This window comes from Heptranchias perlo, chromosome 5 (genome assembly GCF_035084215.1).
Source record: "Heptranchias perlo isolate sHepPer1 chromosome 5, sHepPer1.hap1, whole genome shotgun sequence".
Classification (NCBI taxonomy): domain Eukaryota; kingdom Metazoa; phylum Chordata; class Chondrichthyes; order Hexanchiformes; family Hexanchidae; genus Heptranchias; species Heptranchias perlo.
Genome location: NC_090329.1, coordinates 20,453,005 through 20,476,694, shown reverse-complemented (window position 1 = coordinate 20,476,694; position 23,690 = coordinate 20,453,005). Strand labels below are relative to the sequence as shown.

The following is a 23,690-nucleotide window of genomic DNA, read 5'->3' as shown; positions in this document are numbered from 1 at the left end:
CTCCTCCTGTTCCTATGTTCCATTGTACGCGAGTGTCTTGAGACTTTGGAGGCACAAACAGGCTCTCTCATCTAACCCCTGTCAATAGGAACTTGTAGAGTTTTTAAATAAAAATAGCAAACTTAAAATACAGGAGCAATTTCTAATCAGGTTCAACATTAGCAACAAATTAACTTTTTAAAAAAAAAATCTAAAATGTTAAAACTAACCAAAATAAAACAGAAAAATCTGGAATTGCAGTGCGGGCCAACAAGCAGTGGAGAAATATAGATAAACACTTCAGACATGTCCTTTCATCACTGTAGTTCAGATAAAGGAGCACATGAAAATTGTTAACCTCACTCTCTCAGAAGCTGTGCCTTTCCAGCATTCTCTGTTCTAATTTCAGATTTGCCTTATTCGTGGCTTTTATCTCAGCGACCAACTGCGCTTCCAACTTTAGTCATAGCGTTTCCATGACGACATGTTCCATTTATACAATGCCCGGGTTAAATGGCTGACCTGCTCTCTCCTGGAGATCTCGGAACGGCTTCAAGACGTTGTCCAGCTGCCTGTCGAGCTCGGCCTTCAGATACTGCTCGCCGACCAGCGCAGAGATCTCCTCACAGAGCGACCGAGCCTCCTCAACGCCCTTCTCCTCTCGCTCCAGCTCAGAGCGGATTTCGCTGGCCACTTCCAGCTGCTGCTTGACGGCCTCTGGCTGGGCGCTGACGGGCGGCTGTCCAGCCAGCTTACCGCCCAGGACGCTCAGCTTGCCCGAGAGCTCGCGGACAAGGATTTGGTAGCGGGTGCTTTTAACGATGGCCCGATCGATGAGGTCAGACCGATTCACCAGCTGCCCAGTCAAGCTGTCCCATTTTTGAGTCACGGCAGCCAGCTGATCACTCACAATGCCGCAGGCTGGAGCAGGGCCGTCCGGCCGACTCAAGATACCCTCGGCTGCCGTCTTCAACTGCTCGTGTTGTGGCTTTCGAGTCTCAAATTCCTTGAGCAGGATCTAGGAAGGAGAGAGAAATCAGTACAAAAAAGAGGAACCCGTTCTATGGCCAGTGAAGAGCTGAGACGAATCCCAAGGTGCTAATCTCATCGAGAGATTCCAGCAATATGGAACTGCAAAGGCGAAGTTTAAGTGATTTTATTGTTATGACATGAACTCAAAGTCACACCAGAGTCTGTGTTTGTTCATTGTATTGTTACTATTATGGGGTGCCGGTATATTCATATCATCCACCTGTGAGATTTACACACTTCCAAAATTGAGAAACAGCTCATTTATAACTTCTTTGAGCAGTATACATCCTACACCCACTTCTCGAAATGTAGAGATTGACAATTACGTTTATAGCGGGCGCGTTGGTGCTAGTGCGATTTGCACGCTATAAGAATTACATTGAATATATAGCACAGAAACAGGCCATTCGGCCCAATGCCGGTGTTTATTGGCAGCCGGTGTCTATTTACGTGGCTCGGTGTCAAATTTTGTCTGAGAACATTCCTATGAAGCACCTTGAGATGTTTTATGATGTTAAAGGCACTATATAAATGCAAGTTGACGTTGTTGTCATGCTCCACATGAGCCTCCTCCCTCTCTACTTCATCTCACCCTATCAGCATATCCTTCTATTCCTTTCTCCCTCATGTGTTTATCCAGCTTCCCCTTAAATGCATCTGTGCTATTCACCTCAACTACTCCTTGTGGTAGCGAGTTATAAGAAATGGACAGTAAATTGTGACAGAACATATTACTGAAATTTTATATACTGAAAATTCCTTTTAATTAAAAATGCTTCTTTGTTTTCTTTCCAGAATAGAAGAGAATTTATCAGCCTCTCCTCACTGTTTGAATCTTGTTGTAACCGCGCCTGTAAATGGCAGATATTTGTAATAGTATCCTCGAGCTGTAAGAAGGCTTCAACTCACACCCTAGACTGAATGAAACCCTTGTAAACAATGTGACTGCTGAGTCACCCACATTAGAACGGACTAGTACAGTCCCCACCACTTACTCCAACCACACTTCGGTGTCAATTACAAAGGCGCTGCTTATAACGTACTGGGTGCGCCGGCTATTTCGGGCAGTTCAATAAGTACCTACTCTGCACTTACCCATTTAAAAGGCTCTGTTGGTTTCAGGCAAAATCGGGTCTTTTAGCAGTTTCAATCAGCGGTTTGCACCTAGTCAAAGTGCGATTACCTTAGTGTGGAGATTCTGGATAACAGTTAGAGGGGGTTGCTAAGTGGAGATTTCCTGTTATTTTTAAATACGTTGGTTAGAACATATAAGAAATAGGAGCAGGAGTAGGCCAATCGGCCCCTCGAGCCTGCTCCGCCATTCAATAAGATCATGGCTGATCTGATCCTAACCTCAAATCTAAATTCATGTCCAATTTCCTGCCCGCTCCCCGTAACCCCTAATTCCCTTTACTTTGCTTTTTGGTTTTACCGCCCACCACGTAGAGTGGGCAAATCGCGTTAACACCCACATGTCCGCTACAAGCGGTGGGGACAGTATTTAGACAGGGCAGAGCGGAGCTGAGCTTTGGCATCATTAAGACATCTTGCAAAGGAATTCCAGAGACTTATGGGCTGGTCCTAATCAACAACACTTTTGAAAGCGAGCTGGATATCCCCAAGAATGTGGGATGGTTCTTCTTCATTTCAGTGAATATCTTTTGTTTTGTTGGTGTATGACTTTACTCTCTCCAACATTCACTGGAGACAAAGCAAGCAATTGCGCTTTGGGATAACTCAAGGGAAAGTCGTCAGAGACACTGAAGACAGTTTTTGAAGTTAAAAGGAGAGACCAGAGAAACTTGAGGCTCTTTTCATTGGGACAAAGAAGGTTAAGAGATCTGACAGACATGTGGAAAATTAGATGGGGTTTTGATAAGGCAAAAAATGAAAAACTATCAAATGGACGGTAGGTAGAGGACATACATTTAAGAGAGGGGGAGGTTGGAATGAAGTTTTTATATGCAGAGTTATTAGAATATAGACCGTCCTACCAGAAACAACGGTGGAAGTGGAATTCTTAATAGCTTTTAAAAGGGAAGTGGATAAATATTTGAAGAAGAAGAATTTATAAGGGTATGGAGAAAGGGCAGAAGAATGGGACGAAGTGGAGAGCTTTTTCTGAGAGAAATACACTCTGAACGACCTCCTTTTGAGCTGTAAAATTCTATGACTCTTCAGACAGAATCGAAATCCTGGTACCCAAAAGGAGCACACACAAATACCAATTCATCATCAGGGACTTAACCAGCCCGATGGGGCAGCATGTGCTCACATGGGGGGCTCCTTGGACACCAAGAATAAAGAGCAACTTGCATAACAAAAGCAAGCAATACATCTGCTTGGGGGATGTCCTTACACTGTGCAGGGAATTTACATCATCCCACCCAACAGTCACTTCAGACAGTTTTCACAGTGCCCTTCTCACAGTAAACAAAATGCTTTGGATATATACAAATTTAATAAAGCTGTTGAATGGGCAAGAAGTCACTTTTCTCTCTGTTTTTATCTCATCACTGCTACTTTATTCAGGTTAAAAAAAGAATCTTTTAAACAATTGACATTTCCCCATTGGTTAGTAACGTTGAATCATATAGCACAGAACAAAAGTTTTTGGACAAAAGGTATCTCTGTTTCTCCTCACCTCCATTGATGGTTTCCTCACACAACTTTCATCCTGTTCTACCTACTCAAAGAATCTTACAGCACAGGAGGCCATTCGGCCCATCGCTTTGCAAGAGCGGTCCAATTAGTCCCACTCCCTCTGCTCTTTCCCCATAGCCCTGCAAATCTTTCCTTTTCAAATATTTATCTAATTTCCTTTTGAAAGTTATTATTGAATCTGCTTCCACCGCCCTTTCAGGCAGTGCATTCCAGATCATAACAACTCGCTGCGTTTAAAAAAAAAATTCTCCTCAACTTCTTTGATTTCAATAGAAATGCTCACCCCAAAAAACTGATACTAACAATTAATAATTGTTAGTGTCAATGAACAATGTCACCTCTTACCTGAACTTGCTGTTTTTGACTATTCAACATATTTGGATCAATGGAAAGTGGTCCAAGCACGTTCATCATTAGTTCCTTTTCAACAAGCCACTGGCTAAGCTGCACCTCTGCTGTTTCAAACTGAATCAGGAAACTGGACGACTCCTCCAACTTCTGCTGCCGTTCAGCTGCCGATTGGTTGACTTGTTGCCACTTTGAATCTAAAGTGAACAATATTGAAAATGCGAGTTTTAAAACTTTTCTCTGCCAGCAAAATTTTATGAAAACAAAACAGCAAACTTATTCAGAATGGTGACACGATTACTCGCTTACTGGGTCACAGCTCTAGTCGGATGAAACTATTCAGAGAGACCCAGCGCGCACACAGGGAGAAAGCGAATGGGTGCGAAAAGAGCAAGCGGCGGGTGCACAGAACACGCGCTCACAGAGAGTGAGTGCACAGAAAGAGAGTGAGATAGAGCATGTCCAGCAAGTGAGCGTGCAGAGACAGAATGTGCGTGTGTAGTAAGAGTGAGACAGAGCACATGCAGAGAGTGAATTAGAACATGTACAGGGAGTGAATGAGAGCATGTGCAGAGGGAGAGACAGAGCACATGCACAGAAAGTCAGAGCAAAGAACGAGAGTGCACGGTGAGAGAGTGTACACACGCAGAGGGATAGCGTGCATGTGGTGGTGAGGAAGAGAGCAGGCATATGGAGAGACGGAGTTCACATGCAGAAAGAGGGAGAGAATACATGAAAGCAGAGACCAATCGAGCGTGTGGAGAGAGGGTGGCGCAGAAAGCAAGGACGGCAGAGGGAAAGTACGCACATTGATGATGCTGAGTATTATTCACTGATACCAAATGACTAAAAGAAATTTTGATCCCAAGATTTTTCTGTTTGGTAATCCAGATTTATCCTACTGCTATATGAAGAACATGAAGGAAATTGGTTAAATAATTTATATTCTATACCATTTCCCTTCAATTGTTAGACACAATATTGACATAAACCATAAAACCATAATCCCTGACTAAGGATTCTCTCTCTCTAACAGGAACATTAGTATAAAATGGCCGACAGTGTCTCCCAGTGCTCAGTTGTACATTGGTATAAAATGGTACTCCCGATATCTCAATGACCTGAGAATGCTTGGTGTTGACAATGGATGCACAGATTAGAAAGATATCCCATACCTCAGCCTGCCTCACGTTAATAATTCATCAAAAAGTAACATTTAGGAAGACAGCCGCACTCGATCAGGTGGCGGGATTATCCCTTTCAGAGACTCCCCTGCATTGTGTCAAGCTCACCCATTCACTGTCACTTTAGAACATAACTGACTGACTGACTGACTCACAGCAGGAAATAGCATTCTGCTCTACGGAATATATTTATAGTTTCAGCCACATCAATTTATAAGCTTTGGCAACAGGGATCAGAGGAAATCAAAGCTTTCAAAGTCTCTGAAGTTGATGGTGACGCAATGTGTATTAACTTTTCTTAGCTGAAATACTAGGCACGATTAAACAGCAGCAAACTTGGATTTGTGTTGCACTGCAGAAGCAGAGACGACTGGTGCACTGAAGGACTTAATCCATAGATGTGGCCCTGTCATCCACCATCTTTAAAAGGAGCGTACTCTTCAATCGATGATTTGATCACCATGCATAGAGGGAGAGGATGACCAACCAGCCAGTTCCCATCAGTCTAAAGAATAGACACCAATTTTGTGACCATTTAGAAGCGATTTTTTCTTAAGTGAAGGTTTTCCATACCTACATTAGGTACGTGCGGGTTTTGAGATTCTGACTGCTGAGTCTATCCTGATGAAAGCAGTAGAACTGAATGTCAAACTCTACCACTGACCCCTTCACACTAACTTATTTTTGTCAAGCTTCTATATTGCTGCCAATGTAATTCTGATAAACAAACAAGCTCCAAATGTAATGTCCAGAAACAAAAGTGGTATTAGAATTTTTTGAGTGGGGTGTGGGGGGGGCAATGAACGGAGGAAGGAGAGTGAACTGCAATCCTATCTCGATTAGATAAAGGCAAAATTAAAAACGAGCAGGCAGTTAACATACTGAGCAACTTGGGATTTGGATTAAGGCTCCACCAGAATACAAGAAACCAAAAAAAATATTATTTGCAACATTTTTCACCATAGAAATAATTGAAATAATTAAATGTACAGAGTGCAACGTCATAATAATTGGAAATGTCCCACTGCTTAATGGACTGTGAAATTAGGTACTGGTTTTGATGACTTTTCAGAAAGAGAGAGAAACCACTAGATGGGTCAGTGGTCAGTGCTGAATTTTGTTCGCTGCATCACCTGATTAGAGTCCTTACTTGATGCATTTTGCATCGCCACATACAAATCTGAAATTTCTCTTCGCCTTCCCAACATAAACTGCAGAGAAGAGATTTGTTGGTTTTCTACTTTCTTGAGTCTAAGATTTTTTTAAAATGGGAGCCAAGACCTCGAAATTTAACAATGGAACTTCCACAAATCACAATGGCCAAGGGGAGGGGAGGACAGGGGAGAGGAAGGGAAGAAAGAACAGGGAGTCATTATCAGCTTCCAATATTGATTTTTCAGCAGCCAGCTTTAAGGTAGGTTATAGGCTGGTCTAGAAACTGGTTGTGCATCCTTTCCATCAGAAGAATGTGAAGTAAACGGAGACCCACTTGGGAGAAAGGACTTCATAAAAAGTGCTGAACACAAACAGAAAATGCAGCTCAGAGGGAATTAGGAAGGTATGTCACGTATTTTATACCAACCATACAGCAGAGAAAACACCCTTTTCATATTAATGAGCAGTTTTGCTATATTAGACTTCCTACAGTTCTTATGTTTTGCTCATTGGCTCGTTCCTTATCTCAACGGTTTCATTCCTCAAGAGTTATACATTTATTGAGCCTTGGTGTTTCACTGGAAAAGGCTGTGTAGATGGCATGTCAATTTCCAATGAAAAGACAAGGAAACTATTTATCGTAGGGTTAATCTTAAAAAGATTATTAGGGGAATAATGAAGGGGTTACAATAAAATAGCCACATCAGTGCTGCATTTAAATAATGACACACAGATTTGTTTGTCCACTGAACAGAAGGGTCAATTTTGCCAAAGGGTCTGTTCTGTGGTACAGTAAGTTTGTGCATTCCAGCAACATTCAAATAGTCCTCAACTCCAAATCAGGTTTCTCTGACCATGGAGTGAGCTCACTGCTAACCATTACAAACTAACTAGTATTGAGATGACCCTTACTATTTCTTCCTGTTCCTGCGTTTAAATCCTTAAAACAAGGCTATTATAGTCCAGCTGATGTCCTGAGGTCATGAAAGGCGCTATATGAATGCAAGTCTTTTAGTCTTTCTTTCATGTAGCACGAAATATAAGTCCCCACCACAAAGTGATTAATGTATATTTTGGATGGATTAGTCGCTTACTGAGGAGAGAAATGTCAGCTCTCGAGAAATAAGCATTTCTGTACATCCAAAGTCTGCATTAAAAAAAGCCAGGTATAACACAGGCCTGAAATTAAGTAAAGGTCCCTCCAACCCAACAAGGGTTCAAGCTCAGAAGAGCCCCATTTTCCGAGCCAGCCATCTTTCTGGCCTCAAAGTGAGACTGACAACTGGTGCTGAATTATAGATAATTCAGTGTTCTAGATTCACAGAAAACACACTTTGATAAGGATCTGCACAAGAGATTTTTGCAAAAATAAAAGCGCACAGATTTGGAGGTAACCTTGTGACATGGGTTGGTAATTGTTTGGGAGGTAGGAGATAAAGAGTAGGCATAAAGGGAATGTACTCTGATTGGCGGTATGTGATAAGTGGTGTTCTCCAGGTATCTGTACTGGGGCTTCAGCTTTGCACCATATATATATATATATATATATATATATATATATATCTATCAATAACTTGGATGAAGAAATAAAGTGTTGTATATCCAAGTTTGCAGATGATACCAAGTTAGGAGGTACAGTAAGTTGGGTACATTGAAGCAAGAAGTTTCAAAGGGACACAGACAGATTAAGAGAATGGGCAAAACTGTGGCAGATGGAGTTCAATGTGTGGGAAATGCGAGTTCATCTATTTTGGATCCAAGAATGACAAATTGGAATATTTTCTAAATGGCGAGAGACTAGGAACCATGGAGGTACTTGGGTGTCCATGTACACACATCACTAAAAGCTAGTGCATGGGTACAAAAAGTAATCAAAAAGGCTAATGCAATGTTGGCCTTCATCTCAAGGGGGCTGGATTGCAAAGGGGAGGATGTTATGTTACAGTTGTACAGAGTCTTGGTCAGACTCCATCTGGAGTCTAACGAACACATTAAACAGCGAACATTAAAAATAGCTACTTCTATATGGTAATCTATTAGCTAGATTGATACATTACTTATAAAATCCAACATCTGCTTCCATTTCCCAGCTTCAGGTGAATCTGCGTTCTTCTCCAGCAACAATGCCAACTTCTCTTTCACCTGTTCAACTTTGCCTGTGTTTTGGTTCAACTGGTCCTCAAATACCTGGAACAATGGAGCACAAGCAAATTGGAAAGAGTTCATCAGGCACTGCATTGTCTCAAGATCAGACATTTTCAATTCACCATTTAAACCCAACAATTGAAGGGGACACAAATCAAAGAAATATTTCTTAAAGTTAGATAGGACAGATAACAAGGAGTGAGTACACTGTTTACAAAATGTAATCATTGATTATTTTCTAGAATGAAAAACACTTTTTATTTAAGTATATTACTCTACAATTCTCCACAAAACACTAAAAATAAGAGACACAAAATTAGAAGTAAATGTAATGGAATATTTATAGCTAACAGCTCCTTTTCTCCCTCAATTTCTAAGTGCCTAAATGCTTTGGCACATTTTTGGCATCTGAAGACTCTTTATGTTTCTACTATTTTTATACTTTCTAAAGTTATCCTAAATATATAAAAACACTTGTACTTCAAATATTTTAGTCACAATAATGTCATTTAGTGGACAGGAAACCAACCCCGATTAGAAAGGAGGCAAAATTATACATTAAAGGACGAACAAAATATCTTCCGTTTGATTGTGTAGTGGGGTGGGAGGAGGCTGATGTGGAGCATAAATACCAGCATAGACCAGTGGGGCCAAATGGCCTGTTTCTGTGCTGTAGACTATGTAATTCTGAAGAAGCTCAGGGAATTCTTCTCATTACTAATCAGTTTTAACCCACCCCCAATGCCCAGACCACCTCATTGCCCACAATTAATCTCCTTTGGCATTCCCCAACAGATGCCGCAATTTTTCTCTTACCATAATCGGTAACTTTCTCCGAATCCGGTGAGATAAGAAAGGAGAGTTGCACACTTCAATAAGCCTCTCTTCTTACTGCTCTGAAAAGAAGCCTCTTGCACAAGCTGAGAATGTGTAGTGACTGATTTGAACTTCATTCTTCATCGCATTCAACAACACTAGGAGGCTTGGGCAGACTTTTTTATTCAACTATGATGGGTATATCTTTCTCGCAATGTCTTCCACTTGGCATGTTATGTTGTTCCCAATGCTGCATTCCAGCCTTAACCAAGGAAACAGGCAGATGACCTCTTTCCTCATCATTGAGAATGGCCTGACTGAGAACAGGATCTCACAAAGTGAGGAACAAACACAAGTGAGAACTCACATCTTCTCTTTTCACCAGCACAATGCTCCAGTTCAATTTGCTACACTGCCAGACTGCCTGTCCCCTTAAAGCGTTCGTGCAATTTGAACCAACTTTTGAGTTCCGACAAGAGACAATAAATTGGCAAGTTTTGTTAACTGACTTCTGTCCAGCTGAATCAAGGAGGATTATTAGCAGAATGTACATCATAGCAGGCTCTAAAGGGTCATTTTGAGCATACACTACAAGGTGGTGCTTACTCGACAAGCTGATTGAAGATTGTGGTACTAATTACATGGATAATCTGATCACTTTTTCCATATAAATGCCATTCCAGATGTCCAATACTGTTTCAGGGCCTTGTTAATAGAACAGCTTGTTCACTAACACATTACAGGGCACTGGACAGTTTTCAGTCCATTTGAACTTTCCCAGTGTGACAGGAGGATCCCAATGAGCAGATTTTGTTGCACGGCAACTTGTTAATACTTCACTCCTTACAATGGTCCTGTAAAGTTGCAACTACCAGTAACTGCTTTAGAGCAGTGTAGTACTGAGTTAAACTGCTGGTTCTGTATTGCTCTGCAGAATTGTGGTATATGAAGGCTAGGTTTTTAGTAACATTAAAATGTTTCATAAATTAGGAGCTCTCAAAGTTCACTTCACACTGATTGTGTTTGCCCTGAAGTACTAAATCAGCCTCCTCGAGAGTCCCTTAGCAGAATATAATGCCAATTCACTCTCCCTAGTTATGCTGCAATATAACTGGGCCATAATGGTCCCAGTACATCCATCTGTTCAACTTCACTTCGAAGCTCATGAGTGCCACGACATTGTTATTACAAGCACAATAATCGCTGACACAAAATCTTCCAGTTTGGTACAAAGAAAATCAATTGTTGCAGAGTTCAATGTGAATCTGGGTGTACACTAAGAGGTCATCAATGATCACACATTGTCATGTACCCTTCCCCATACCACCTCCATTCTACTCCCCTTACCTGGCATGGATTCGATGGGCCGAATGGCCTCTTTCCATGCTGTAACCGTTCTATGATTCTAGGAGGCCAGGCTGAGATCAGGAAATGTCCTAATGGAAAATTGTGTGCGAACCCACATCCGATCCACTGGCACACTGCCCCACTAGCCTGACCTTCAACCCCAGCAATGTATTGCAATTAATCATATCCACAGTACCTTAACTTTACTGGAGCTTAATCATGTTTAAGCCAGTGAGAAAAAGGGACATATATATTGTGCCAAATCTTGCTGGAAAAATAACGGTGAGTTAACGACGCACGCTGTTATTAATGCACAAACCGGTCAGTAAGTTCAGCGGATTACGAGATACGCCATGACTTGCGAATCTCCAGAACTTACTGGTCGATTTTCGCCGCTCCTCCGTTTGCTTCGCACAAACAACAACTCACCCTTAGCCTCCCCGTTATTTTTAAGAATTTGCTGCATTTGCACATTAATTGCCCATTAAACTCGCCGCAGAAAGTTAAGTCTAGTAATTAAGAGTGCAATACCTTTTAATGATGTGATAATTGTTATTGCAATGTCAATCAACCTCTCTGGCCCAGAAAGGGAACAATTTAAACTGTTCAATCTCTTTCCTGCAGGTAGTAAATTGTTGTCAGATTTTAAAAATGTCGAATTTAAAATTGCTTTTCTGTCTCTTTTTTCCCCTCTCTCTCACTTAATCCAACCTTTCTTGCCCTCTCTATTTCTCTTTCTTAACCTGATTTGACTCTAATTCACCCTATTTCCTTCTCCAGTATGCCTCTGTTTCTTTCTCAATCCTTTAATCTCACTGATTAAGGAGATAGACTCTTGGTCCCACCGTTCACTAAGATCCCAGATGCCCCATTGCCCTCGCCGTGCCGTTATCAGCTCGCACGCCCAGCAAGTTACGGCGCAAAACATTTTTGAGCTGACGGGTGCTGGAAAAAGTCTAATTAACTGCGCGGTGTGAGATGCCCCACTCCAGCAAGATCCGGCCCGTTGATGTTTATTATAAAACTTGATCTTTTAAAAAGAGGTTAAAAAAAAGAGCTTGAACTACGAATTAATCAACAAAGTTTGTAACTCTATTGACATTTTTAACCAGGACATTTTAGCACACAAACACATATATAGATATATACACACACACACACACACCTTGTGTTGTTCTACTTGTTCCTTTATAGCTTCAGTCTCTGTTGGCAACGTATCCCAAGATGCTGCTCTCTTATCCATTGACTCCAACCATTCCTTGACTGAACGGGTTTCCTCCTGGATTTGCTGCATCTGTGTAAGCCTGGATCCCAGCTGACTCTCCTTGTCCTTCAGCAAGCCTCCCACCTCTTCATACTGACGATTCACATCTGCAATGTCTTGCTGGATAGCGGTCAGCTCTGTAGCCAGGAAATATATGTCACTGTCTCATTGATGAGTTTTTTGAAGGACATGCATTAACTCAAGTACTCAGCGAGTTATAAAGTTCATGTAAATGCAATAAGTGTGTTGGGTCTCAATTTGGTCATTCTGAGCTCTTGTGACCCAAAACAAATTTGAAAGGAGTCAAGTGTAATTTCCTTTCTTACAACTAAAGCAAATTGAGTAGTTCCAGTGAAGTTTTCAAGATTAAGGGGCATTACCCCAAATATGGCCATCCTAACTGTTTGCATCCTCGTTCCTTTTTATAAATCTGAAAGCAATCTAGTCCAGTTATAGTGTTGACCTTTGAATCATTTATACAGCTGGTCTCTACTGAAGCGTGAAGATTATATTATTTCTTTCTCTATTGCAGGTTAATATGGCTGTCGTTTCAAAAGGTAAACAAATAATCTAGTTTTTAAAATTGAGGGTTAGAATTAAAATAGTCGCTTGCTTAATGGTCACTCCCAGTAATGCTTCAACAAACCAGTAACCGGAACTGGATTTGCTCTTCATTTCAATCATGCTGGGGTATGAAAATTCTCGAGGGAAGGAGGAAAGGAACTAGAACCAATCGTTTCCATAGACCTCTCAGTCCTATAAACTTTAAATAGAGCCTGCAGGTGGTTGGATAGCTCTACCTCAAATAGCATCCCATTTATCTTTTGTTGGAGAGCTAGTAAAGGAGAGAAACACTGAATCCCAGCTCTGTCAACATCGTGTACCTCTGCCGTGGCTCAGTTGGTAGCACTCTCGCCTCAGAGTCAGAAGGTTATGGGTTCAAATCGCATTCCAGAGGCCTGAGCGCAAAATCTAGGCTGCCACACCAGTGCCAGCACTGAGGGAGTGCTGCATTATTGAAGGTGCTGTCTTTTGGATGAGACGATAAACCAATGCGTCTGCCCTCTCAGGTGGACGTAAAAGATCCCACTGCTACTATTTCGAAGAAGAGCAGTAAAGTTCTCCCCAGTGTCCTGGTCAATATTGATCCCTCAACCAACATCACTAAAAAATGATCTGGTCATTTCTCTCATTGCTGTTTGTGGGACCTTGCTGTGTAAATTGGCTGCCGCGTTTCCTACGTTACAACGCTTCAAAAATACTTCATTGGCTGTAAAGCGCTTTGAGACACCCTGAGGTCATGAAAGGTGCTATATAAATGCAAGTCTTAATTTTTTTTTCTGCATGCAGTCAACAAAGGCCCATAGGTAATTAGGATAGAAAGACTCCTAAGGGTTAAGAACAAAGACCCCTGGACTGCATATGGAGTGGCGCCATTTTATTCAAACATTTAATATATTAACAATATTCCAACTGCAAGATTTCAGTTTCAAGGTTTGCCGGACATTATTTATTGAATCCCCGACTATATCAACATCCAATGGATGTTCAAACCCAGGCAGGAATAACCAAAATTTTACACTTTCAACATCAGCAGTAAGAAGCTCAGCCATGGCCAGATTTGCCAAAATACCATGTAATACAGTCAAACATGGGGAAAACACATCTGGAATCCAATGTTTCAATTTCAAGACCAATAATCTATGTTAATGCAAAATTTGTATTCTTCCTCTTCCCTCCCCACCCTCTACTTGAATGCATGCTCTTTGTATCTAAATTTTATTGGTGTGAAAGGCATATTTGGAGCAGGAGATCACATAATCGTTCTGTTGCTCATGCACTCCAATCATCAACAAGATGACCTCGGGGTTGCCAACCCTCCAGGAATTAAAGATCAATCTCCTGGACACTGCTGCAAGCAACACCCAGAAAAAAAAATCATAGGGACATTAAAAAAAATATTGGACATGGAGGTGGGGGGAGAATGGATGAATCTTGACTGTCAGTCAAACAGCCTATCAGGTGATGAAGAGTCTATTCACTTTCCAATCATCATAGGAAGGGGGTGCGTCGCAAGGATGGACGACCAATGGTGGGAGTGTGGGGGCGGGGTCATTGGAGGCAGGAAGTCACTGCGATGAAAACTCCAGGAAAACGGCCAATCAGAGCTGGCAACCCTGGGACGACCCCCCAAAACTGACCACAGCTAATTCAGTCAAGCATCACTTTCCTGAGAGTGAGGACCACCCAACCAGGAGCCCAACTATGAAAGTACACGTCACGGCCCTATGCGAAGAGCTCCCAACATCCAATTTGACCTCACAAGTCTCACCACGTGACAATGAAGTTGTGAGAAAGAACATTCAACTAACTAACTAGGTGGTGGTGGAGAAAGCAAAACACTTGATCAATGAGGGCCATTTAGAACTCTGTTTCCTGATGCTCCACCACCAGGCCGTATTAGATGACCTTTACTCCTCTCCTCCTCCACCCCCGGATTCCGCCAGTTACAGCACAAGAGGTAGTTTAGCCAGTGGTTGTGAGACAGTTAGGGGCAATTCAGCCAGCTGTAGGTGACCCAAGGTGTATACAACAACTTTTCCTAGCTCACCATTATCTTTACAGACAAATTAACCTCTAAACAGGTCCATTAAAATGGAGAACTGAATTTATACTACATGGCTATTTGAAATATTTACAAGAAAAATGAATTGATCTCTTGACCTTGGACAAAAAATACTTGGAATTTGGAATTTTTCACAGAATGGGTCAATAGGCTACATTAATGGGAGCCTCAAGCATCATTCCATCCAATATATTGACATTTAACACGCGTGAAATTCAGAAGTTGATATAAACTTCATGTCACATTTTGATATTGTGATAACAGAATTCGGACATTTGCATTTTGTTGAACTATTTCCTTACAAACAGTAAAGCTGCCAGAAAATAAGTTGCATCATTTCACTAAACAACTGAACCGTACTCAATAATGCAACTTGAAAAATGGTTTCCTCACCTTTGGAATCACAGACCCCAGCGGCTGCTCCCCCTCCATTCACCACTTGTGTGCCTACAGACCAATACATTGGGTGAAGAAATGTTGTTAGTTTCATCAAACACAAAGTTGATATCCATTTAAGTTCTCCCCACTCCGCATCGGACAAATGAAACTCTGCAAGAGACTTCAAACAAAAAGTGAAGGCAGAAAATGGGTTCTCAAAACCTGGCAAACTATTCAGGTTTGATATTTCTAAGTTGGAGAAGTTACAGGAGTTCCCATAACCATCAGCAACTCAAGTTGGAGCACCAAGTGATATTAGGAACATAGGAACAGAAGTAGGCCATTCAGCTCCTTGAGTCTATTCCACCATTCAATTAGATCATGGCTGATCTGTATCTTAACTCCATCTACCCGCCTTGGTTCCGTAACCCTTAATACCCTTACCTAACAAAAATCTATCAATCTCAGTTTTTAAAATGTTCAATTGACCCCCAGCCTCAGCAACTTTTTGGGAGAGAGTTCCAGATTTCCACTCCCCTTTGTGTGAAGAAGTGCTTTCTGACATCACCCCTGAACGGCCTAGCTCTAATATTAAGGTTTTGACCCCTAGCTCTGGACTCCCCCACCAGAGGAAATAGTTTCTCTCTATCCACCCTATAAAACCCTTTAATCATCTTAAACACCTCAACTGGATCACCCCTCAATATTTTATACTCAAGGGAATACAAGCCTAATCTATACAACCTGTCCTCATAATTTAACCATTTTAGCCCCGGTTTCATTCTGGTGAATCTGCGCTGCACCCCCTCCAAGGCTAATATGTCCTTCCTGAAATGTAGTGCCTAGAACCGAATGCAGTCTCCAGGTGGCTTTATTTTAAATTGGTTAATGCCTTTCTTAAAGTGACAAACAATGGAGTGTTGTACCAATGAACTTAACACGTTCAGTATTAATATCGTGCTGTGCTATTCCAGCCCATGACCTCGAGGGTACCGTCATCCGTGTTCTGAATTCAAAAAAGGGCTTTTAAAAGAAAATCTCCAGCCCCAATGGCAACTTTCATACATTCCTGTTGTCCACCACTCTCCAGTCCTGCGCAGTGACTAATTTTCCTCATTACCTGAAGGCCACTGTCTTAATTTCTCTTTTTGACCCCACTGCCCCACCATATCCCTCACTCCCATCTCTCCAGTAATATATCTGGTTATATCTTATTTTTACCATCCATTTGACTGGCCTTCCCTGGTAACCCATTCCACAATCCTACCATCCCATGGGTGAAAAAGTTCTGCCCGATTTGCCCTGTTACTCCCAAGTTTTAAACTGTTAATCCACTTCCATAAGTTTGCTGCATGTCCTCCTTTGTACTTTACCAAAACTATGTCCTTGTTTCTTATTATAAGTTTCTTCAGGTTAATGGCCTTCCATAGAAAGGAAGGAAGATCATCTGAGAAAATATCACCCAGTTAAATCTTCTGATCACACAGCAGCACCAACAGTAACCCATGGAGTTCTTAGTTAGTTCATATAAAGTATCATTCTGGAGAAAGGATATCGTTAATTATGAAGCTATGAAAGGGAGCACAATTACAACACACACCAAAAACCCTGATAATGTAATTTTTAAAATATTTTATGGTAACTCACCAAGGATATGTGTTACAGTAATGACTTGTTTCAACATTTAATTAAAATCTCAACAATTTTTTTTTAAATTGAACTACAGCAGCTCATTAGACCACCAACCCGTGAAATTAAAGCACTTAACAAAATATGTTCAATATCGGTATTGCACTGTAGAAATTCTGGAGAGCGCCCAGAAACATTATTTCAGTTCGATAGACGGGCTGATTGACTAACAGAGCGTGGAACACAGATCCAATTAGAGATAGTGTGTATTTACGGCAGTCCTATAAATCTATGAGCAGCTGCTGTGGCAAGAATCCAACCCAACTCTTCAACACATCACTGACTGAAATTTATCAAAATACCCTATTTTGAAACCTTCTGGGCTCGTATACAAAAAAATAAACTGTGATCAGCTTGAAAATTCCAACGAGCAATCTTCATTCCAGTCATCAATCACTTGAGTTGTAGCTAACAACTATTTTAGATATTTAAAAAAGGGACCTGGGCCTATTAAAATATCCGTCAGAACAATGCATGCGAAATTCAGCCGAGACGCATAGATCGTTTACCTGATTTGAATGCCGCTCTCGATTGGGCTGCAGAAGTCAGCGTATTGATCAGGTGACATAAAGCCGATCCTTTCTGATTAACTTCCTGAACCTCAGAGGCCTTCGCTGACCACTCATCGAGCATAATCTAAATAAATATCATTTCGCACATTACCAAAAAAAAATCACACCGCTGTGTAAATGGTGCAATAAAAAAAAAACTGAACGAGAAAGAGGAGCAAAAAAAATCCCGCTTGCATTGCTCATCCTTGCAGCTCCCACTTTGGTAAAGATGAACAACAACAACAACTTGTATTTATACAGCGCATTTAACGTAGCAAAACCTCCCAAGGCGCTTCACAGGAGTGAACAAAATTTGACACCGAGCCACATAAGGGGATATTAGGACAGGTGAGGTAGGTTTTAAGGAGCATCTTAAAAGGAGGAGAGAGAGGTGGAGGCACGGAGAGGTTTATGGAGGGAATTCCAGATCTTAGGGCCTGGACAGCTAGAGCTTAGGCCCTATAAAATTGGCATGCAAGTGTAACCTAGGACGCATGCACTTAAAATAATCATTTTCCTTCCCATATGGATACCAAGTCCCCATCGATGCAGAAACATTAAATAACTGACTGGATAAGCTGCTAGACCAGAGAGATAATATATAAAGGATTGAAGGATAAGTACGAGTTCTCTTTATAGAAGATTGATTAAACTGCTTTACTGATAAAATTGTCACTAATCCTTAAAGGTACAATGTACAAAATATTTAGCAGGCTAGTATTTCTCACCTGAACACTGGACAAATGTCCCTGAAGAGTTTCCGTAGTTAGGCTTGGCTCTAGAATTGGAATCCTTACAGTCATCCCCTCCACCCACTCTCTAAACACCATCAGCAAGGTTTTAAATTGATCTGTCTGACATTGGCAAGAGAATAATTCTTCCTCTCTGCAAATCGAAAAATAATTAAAATGAGTGAGCGGGGAAAGAAAGTTGAACATGTCATAGCTTTTGGGTCTTCTGTATTTCCCACCTACATTATTAAAAGTTTGTGGTCTATAGGAATGGAGGATTGTAGTGCCCCTTGAACCAATCAAATCGCAGAGCCATATAACCAGGGAGCAATCAGATCCTTGAACCCTATATGTAACATAGTTTCTGACTGGTTTAATCAATGACATTCTGCCAAAAGATTTCTCGCCATACATCTGCCATGAAAGTTCCCATTTTTCTCACCTGCTCCACTGGATATCCTCACGGCCCATCACAGTCTGCAGCTCATGTACTGGGGCCTGGAAGCTTTAGCAATACTGCATTCACTCAGCACTCACGCTCTGCTGACCTGGAAGGGAGCAGGACTGTGGGATGTGAGTAGTGCCGTCAGGGGTTGCAAACAACGGTGAGCAGTGGGGATGCCCGTATCTTTGGTGGAGGGTGGAGTGGGGCTTGCAGCTGGAGAGAAGGATTGAGGAGAGGTTTCACTGAGATGAATGGGAAAGTGAAATGGCAATTTTACGGCAAGGATTGAAGGACATTGTGGTCAACCCATGAACTGGAATGTAGTGGGGGTGGGACGGACACTGAAAACACATATTCCCCAGTTCAAGGTGACACAAGATAATTTCTACGACTCTTAGAAGGTCCTGAGTTTGCTCCAGGTTTCCATGAGAGATTAGAAGAAAAGTGACAGGGAGCAAGATAGACAAAGATCCATAGTGAGAGAAGCAACGTATTTGAGAGACAGATAGACAAAGGCCCTAGAGTGAGATAAGTAACATGAGAGACAGATAGACAAAGACCTACAGTGAGAGAAATAACATGTGGGAGGCAAAGGGAGAAGCTAGGAAAAATACAGGAGAGAAAAGATATAGCAATGCAGAGACTTAGAGAAAGAGAGAGAAAAAAATGAAAGAGAGAGAACCAAAGAATCAGACAGAGACGTCAAGGGAAAGTGTGAGTCCTGCAGAGATTAGAAAACACGGGTCAGAGGAGACATCATGAAACAGATAAAAATCAGAGGAACAGAGTCATCAACGAGAGAAAGTGCATGGAGGGGAGGGGTGTGCAGGCAAAGTGGAGAGAGGAGAGAGAAAGGAAAGAGAATGGGTGACAGGGAGGAACACAATGAGAAATCAAATCGTTTTAACATAAAAAGGCCCATTCTCCAATATATAATAGTATTACCCTCAGTGTCCGATTTCAGAATATGGTAAAAACTTCAGCTAAAAACTCATTTGCAAAGTCTGAGAATGCAGGAAGGAATTTTTCCTTAACCCATCAGCAGGAATCTCAAGAGTGAGACCACTGTATCATGTGGCTTCTGCTACAGTGAAATGCAGTAGTCGTACAGATTTCCACTGATTAATCACACTGAACCTTGGTGGAAAAAAAATGAGGCAAACTTTTCTTAATCCTTCTCCTTTAGTTATTCGAAGTCAGTTGTCCAAACCACCAAATCAGGAGGAAAATCAGTGTCCGTTGGCAAGGCGTGAAAGACGGCAAACTGCTCCAATCCATCAGTTAAATGATGGGCTGATGGCGTCAAACTTTAATTTCCATATCAGTAACACTTAAGGAAGGAAGATGATGCATGTTCCACACGTTCCTCGGGCCCGGATTGTTTCCACTGGTTTCTACGTTCTGCCGCATGCTAATGAGATTCTCAGGAAATTTCGGCGTAAGTTGCCGTCAGCAATATCGATGTAGAAACCTGCGTAAATTTCGGCATAAGTCGGCCCGAGGAAGTTGTGGTCCAATATATAAAACATTCAGCAGCGCAGAAACCTTCACCTGAATATTTAATATGGGGAACAAACAAATTCACACAGTTTATGAAAAGAAATGATAAAGTTGGGGAAGCCAAAGAAAAAAAGACAGATAAAGAAAAAGTGGGGGGGGGCGGGGAAGGAAGAGAAAGAGTGAGGGAGGGGAAGAATGCAGGAGTGAGAGTAAGTGGGAGTAAATGAGAGAGAAAGTACGGGAAGAAAGTGAGAGAGCAAGAGTGAGTAAGAGAGAAAGAAAAAGAGCAAGAGAAAGGAAGAACAAGAAAAAGAAAGTAAGAAAGAGGCACACATGTGGAGTGGATGCAGGAAGTGAGTCTTGCATGGGTCGGTGGGGGGGGGGGGGGGAAGAGAGAGAGATAAAGAAAGAGAGTTCACATACTGAGTGCAAGAGAGGAGGAGAGAGAGGGAGAGATACAAACATAGATGGGACGAGTAATGCTGGACTGGTCCAGCTTGTTGCGATACTTCAGCTTTTTCCATTTTTTATTTTAGAAAGACTGGTTCCAAAAGTTGATCAATATTTTGAGATCTTATATAGAACTTGGCAAGTAATGACTGTGGATTTCTGAAGTTCCACCGTTTCATCAAATACACCCACTGGAATATATTTGTGAAAACAAAATGAGGTCATAATTTGCTGACTCATAGGCCAAAAAAAACTCTTGAAATTTTAGTAATTCCATTTTTTTTAGTCATGCATTGTTTATTTTTTTTTAAAATGTTATCCACTCACTTTTTCTTGGTAGTCTCTTCCAGTCCTTGAAAATTTTTTGACAGAGCATTGACTTTATTAAGGATTTGTGCCTGGTCTTCAGCTGTAGCATAAGCCCCCAGCTCTTCTGCCAACTGGTTTAATGCCTTCAGATCTTCACTCTGATCCAATAGCTCAGCATTCATTTCCTGGAGCAAAGAGAGCCACGATTACAACCAATACCTGCAGCAATACCCACTTCAGATAAACAGCACAGCTCTGCCCAATCACCAGACTGTCCCCACCACTTACAGCAGGTGTGTTGGTGTTCACACGATTTACCCGCTATACACGGCGGGCGGTAAAACCAAAATGGAATGCGGCCAACATATTTTTTTTAAAGAACAGGAAATCACCTAGCAACCGCCTCCAATTGTCAGCAGTTGCATTCAGAATTTCATCACTCTTAACAAGGTGTGAAACTGCTCAAAAACCCGACTTTGGCTGAAATCAAAAAGATCTTTTTAAATCGCTAAGTACGGGCTAAGTATCAGAGTAATATCATAGTATGTTACAGCACAAAAGGAGGCCATTCGGCCCATCATGCCTCTGCCAGTTCTTTGAGAACTTTCCAATTAGTCCCATTCCCCTGATCTTTCCCCATAGCCCTGTAAATTTTTCCCTTCAAGTATTTATCCAATTCCTTTTTGAAAGTTATTATTGAATCTGCTGCCACTACCCTTTTGGCACTGCATTCCAGATCATAACAACTCTGGTTCTTTTGCCAATTATCTTAAATCTCTGTACTCTGGTTACTGACCCTTCTGCCACTGGAAACAGTTTCTCCTTATTTACTCTATAAAAACTGTTCATGATTTTAAACACCTCTATCAAATCTCCTCTTAACCTTCTCTGCTCTAAGGAGAACAACCTTAGTACTTACTGAACTGCCAGAAATAGTCAGCGTGCTTAATACGTTATAAGTGGCGCCTTTATAATTGACTCCTATGGTAATAGCAAATGGTTAGCGCCATTTGCCAGATATAGGCAGCTGTCCGAGATAAGTGTGGACAGTGTAAGCGGTGGGGACTGTATCACTGCAAGAAAAGAATCTTTCAGAAAAAAATGAATAACTTTCTTTTATTTAGCATCTTTAGTATAGAAAAATGACAAAGCGCTTCACAGAGGTGTAATCAAACAAAATGGACCCTGAGCCTATGGAGGATACATTAGGAGAGCCACCCAAAAGCTTGGTCAGAGGTGGGTCTTAAAAAGAGGAGAGTGGTGAAGGAGTTATGGGAGGGAACTCCAGAGTGTGGGGCCTAGGTGGCTGAAGGCACAGCCGCCAATGATGGGCAGAAGAGGCCAGAGTCAGAGAAACAGAGTTTGGGGAGGTTTGTGGGGCTGGAGGAGGTTACGAAGATAGGGTGGCTTAATGCCCTGAAGGGATTTAAACACAAGGATGAGAATTTAAAATCTGAGACGTTGGCAGACCGGGAATCAATGTAGGTCAGCGAGGACAAGGATGATGATTGAATGGGGACTTGGTGCGGGATAGGATAGGAACAAAGAGTTTTGGATGAGCTGAAGTTGACGGGAGGGTGGAGGATGGGAGGCTGGCCAGGAGAGAATTCATATAGATGAGTGTGGAGGTAATAAAGGCAGAGATGAGGGTATCAGCGGAAAATAGGCTGAGGCAGGCAATGTTACGGAGGTGGAAGACAGTAAAAGTTTTGCTTGCGGAAATGAGAGAGTTGTTATGCAAATTGACGTCTGCAGAGGTATAATGGCAAATGGAGGGCCAAAGGCTAGGCAGTTGGGAGTTTGAAAGTTCAATTGTAAGCAACTTGGGAGAGAGCTATTCCCGGGGCGGATGCAGAAGGAAGTGGGGTTAGAGGAGGGTGGTGGATGTGGGTGGTGAGGGATACAATGAAGACGTCAGAATAGCAATTATTCCTGTTGCGAAACCTGGTACACATTGATCTAGTTAATGAGATATCCTACAGGGCACTATGAATATATTGGAACAACAAAAATCGCTGAATAAAATGCATTTCACTAAAGCTGTAAATATAGACACAGACCATCTCTGAACCAGTGCAAGATTGTACTCCCTCACCAATAAATATGTTTGCCATCAACTTGCTTCGGTTCAAAATGCTAGGAGATGGTAACAAGTGAATTAACTTTGACTAAAGCTTTAGTCAACTACCTGGCCCATATCAAAAAGTACATGATTTGGAGAAGCGGAGGTGTGAGAAATCAGTCCCGTGGATACAAATCCAAAGCCAGCAAATTCCATTGGGAAACCACTAACCACTTCTAACCTCAGCTTCTACTCGAGTACAAGAAAACATTCATCTTTGTCCTAAGTCACTGATAACACAGCAGCAGTGAATCCTATGCCTTCAGCCTTCTAGGCCCTAAACCTCTCCATCTTTCTCTCTCCTCCTTTAGGATGCTCCTTAAAACCTACCTCTTTGACCAAGCATTTGGTCACCTGTCCTAATACCTCTATGTGGCTCGGTGTCATATTTTGCCTGATAACGCTCCTGTGAAGCGCCTTGGGATGATTTACTACGTTAAAGGCGCTGTATAAAGGCAATAGGCTTGTTTGAAATGGGGCACACACTTCTCAAATTCCAATAAATGTCCCCACATCTCCACTGCACCCTCCAGTGACTGAGAGCTCAACGTGTACAATGCTGTGGTATGACAGTCGGCTAGACTCTAATCTCTCTTTTCACAGCTGCACGCTGTGCTTTCTCAGTAGACACGAAATGCATGTGTATTGATCTAGAGCAGAACAGCAACAAGAGGAGCTGACCTTTTCTTACTGACCATAATGATTGATCCTCTCCAGTTTCAAAGAACCAGACTCCAAACAGGTCATGAACCTGCTGGGTCTCTGTGCTCAAAGGTCCCATTAAATGGTTGCTCATCTGGTCAATTTATATCTTTGGCTAACCCCAAAATTTTAACCTACAAAGCATTGCTCAAGGGAATTATATACCTGGAACTGGGGTTCACTTCCTTCGTTATGGGCCCGAGTTATCCTACAGTTGTTTTACTCCTTCCCCTAAATTTCTATCCTAATTTGT

The 23,690-nt window shown here is 41.8% G+C and overlaps 1 protein-coding gene across 9 annotated transcripts in view; it reads right to left on the bottom strand.

Annotated features, from left to right (window-relative positions):
• Window positions 1-23,690, bottom strand: part of dst (dystonin) — a 394,574-nt gene that overhangs the window by 127,606 nt on the left and 243,278 nt on the right. For all 9 annotated transcript variants that reach the window (XM_067984067.1, XM_067984069.1, XM_067984065.1 and 6 more), the window contains 8 exons: window positions 20,632-20,798; window positions 17,907-18,063; window positions 17,137-17,263; window positions 14,954-15,007; window positions 11,836-12,071; window positions 8,420-8,549; window positions 4,021-4,220; window positions 502-997 (listed from right to left, as the gene is read on the bottom strand). In XM_067984067.1, coding sequence (XP_067840168.1) covers window positions 502-997; window positions 4,021-4,220; window positions 8,420-8,549; window positions 11,836-12,071; window positions 14,954-15,007; window positions 17,137-17,263; window positions 17,907-18,063; window positions 20,632-20,798 — 1,567 coding nt within the window. The remainder of the gene's footprint in view (window positions 1-501; window positions 998-4,020; window positions 4,221-8,419; window positions 8,550-11,835; window positions 12,072-14,953; window positions 15,008-17,136; window positions 17,264-17,906; window positions 18,064-20,631; window positions 20,799-23,690) is intronic.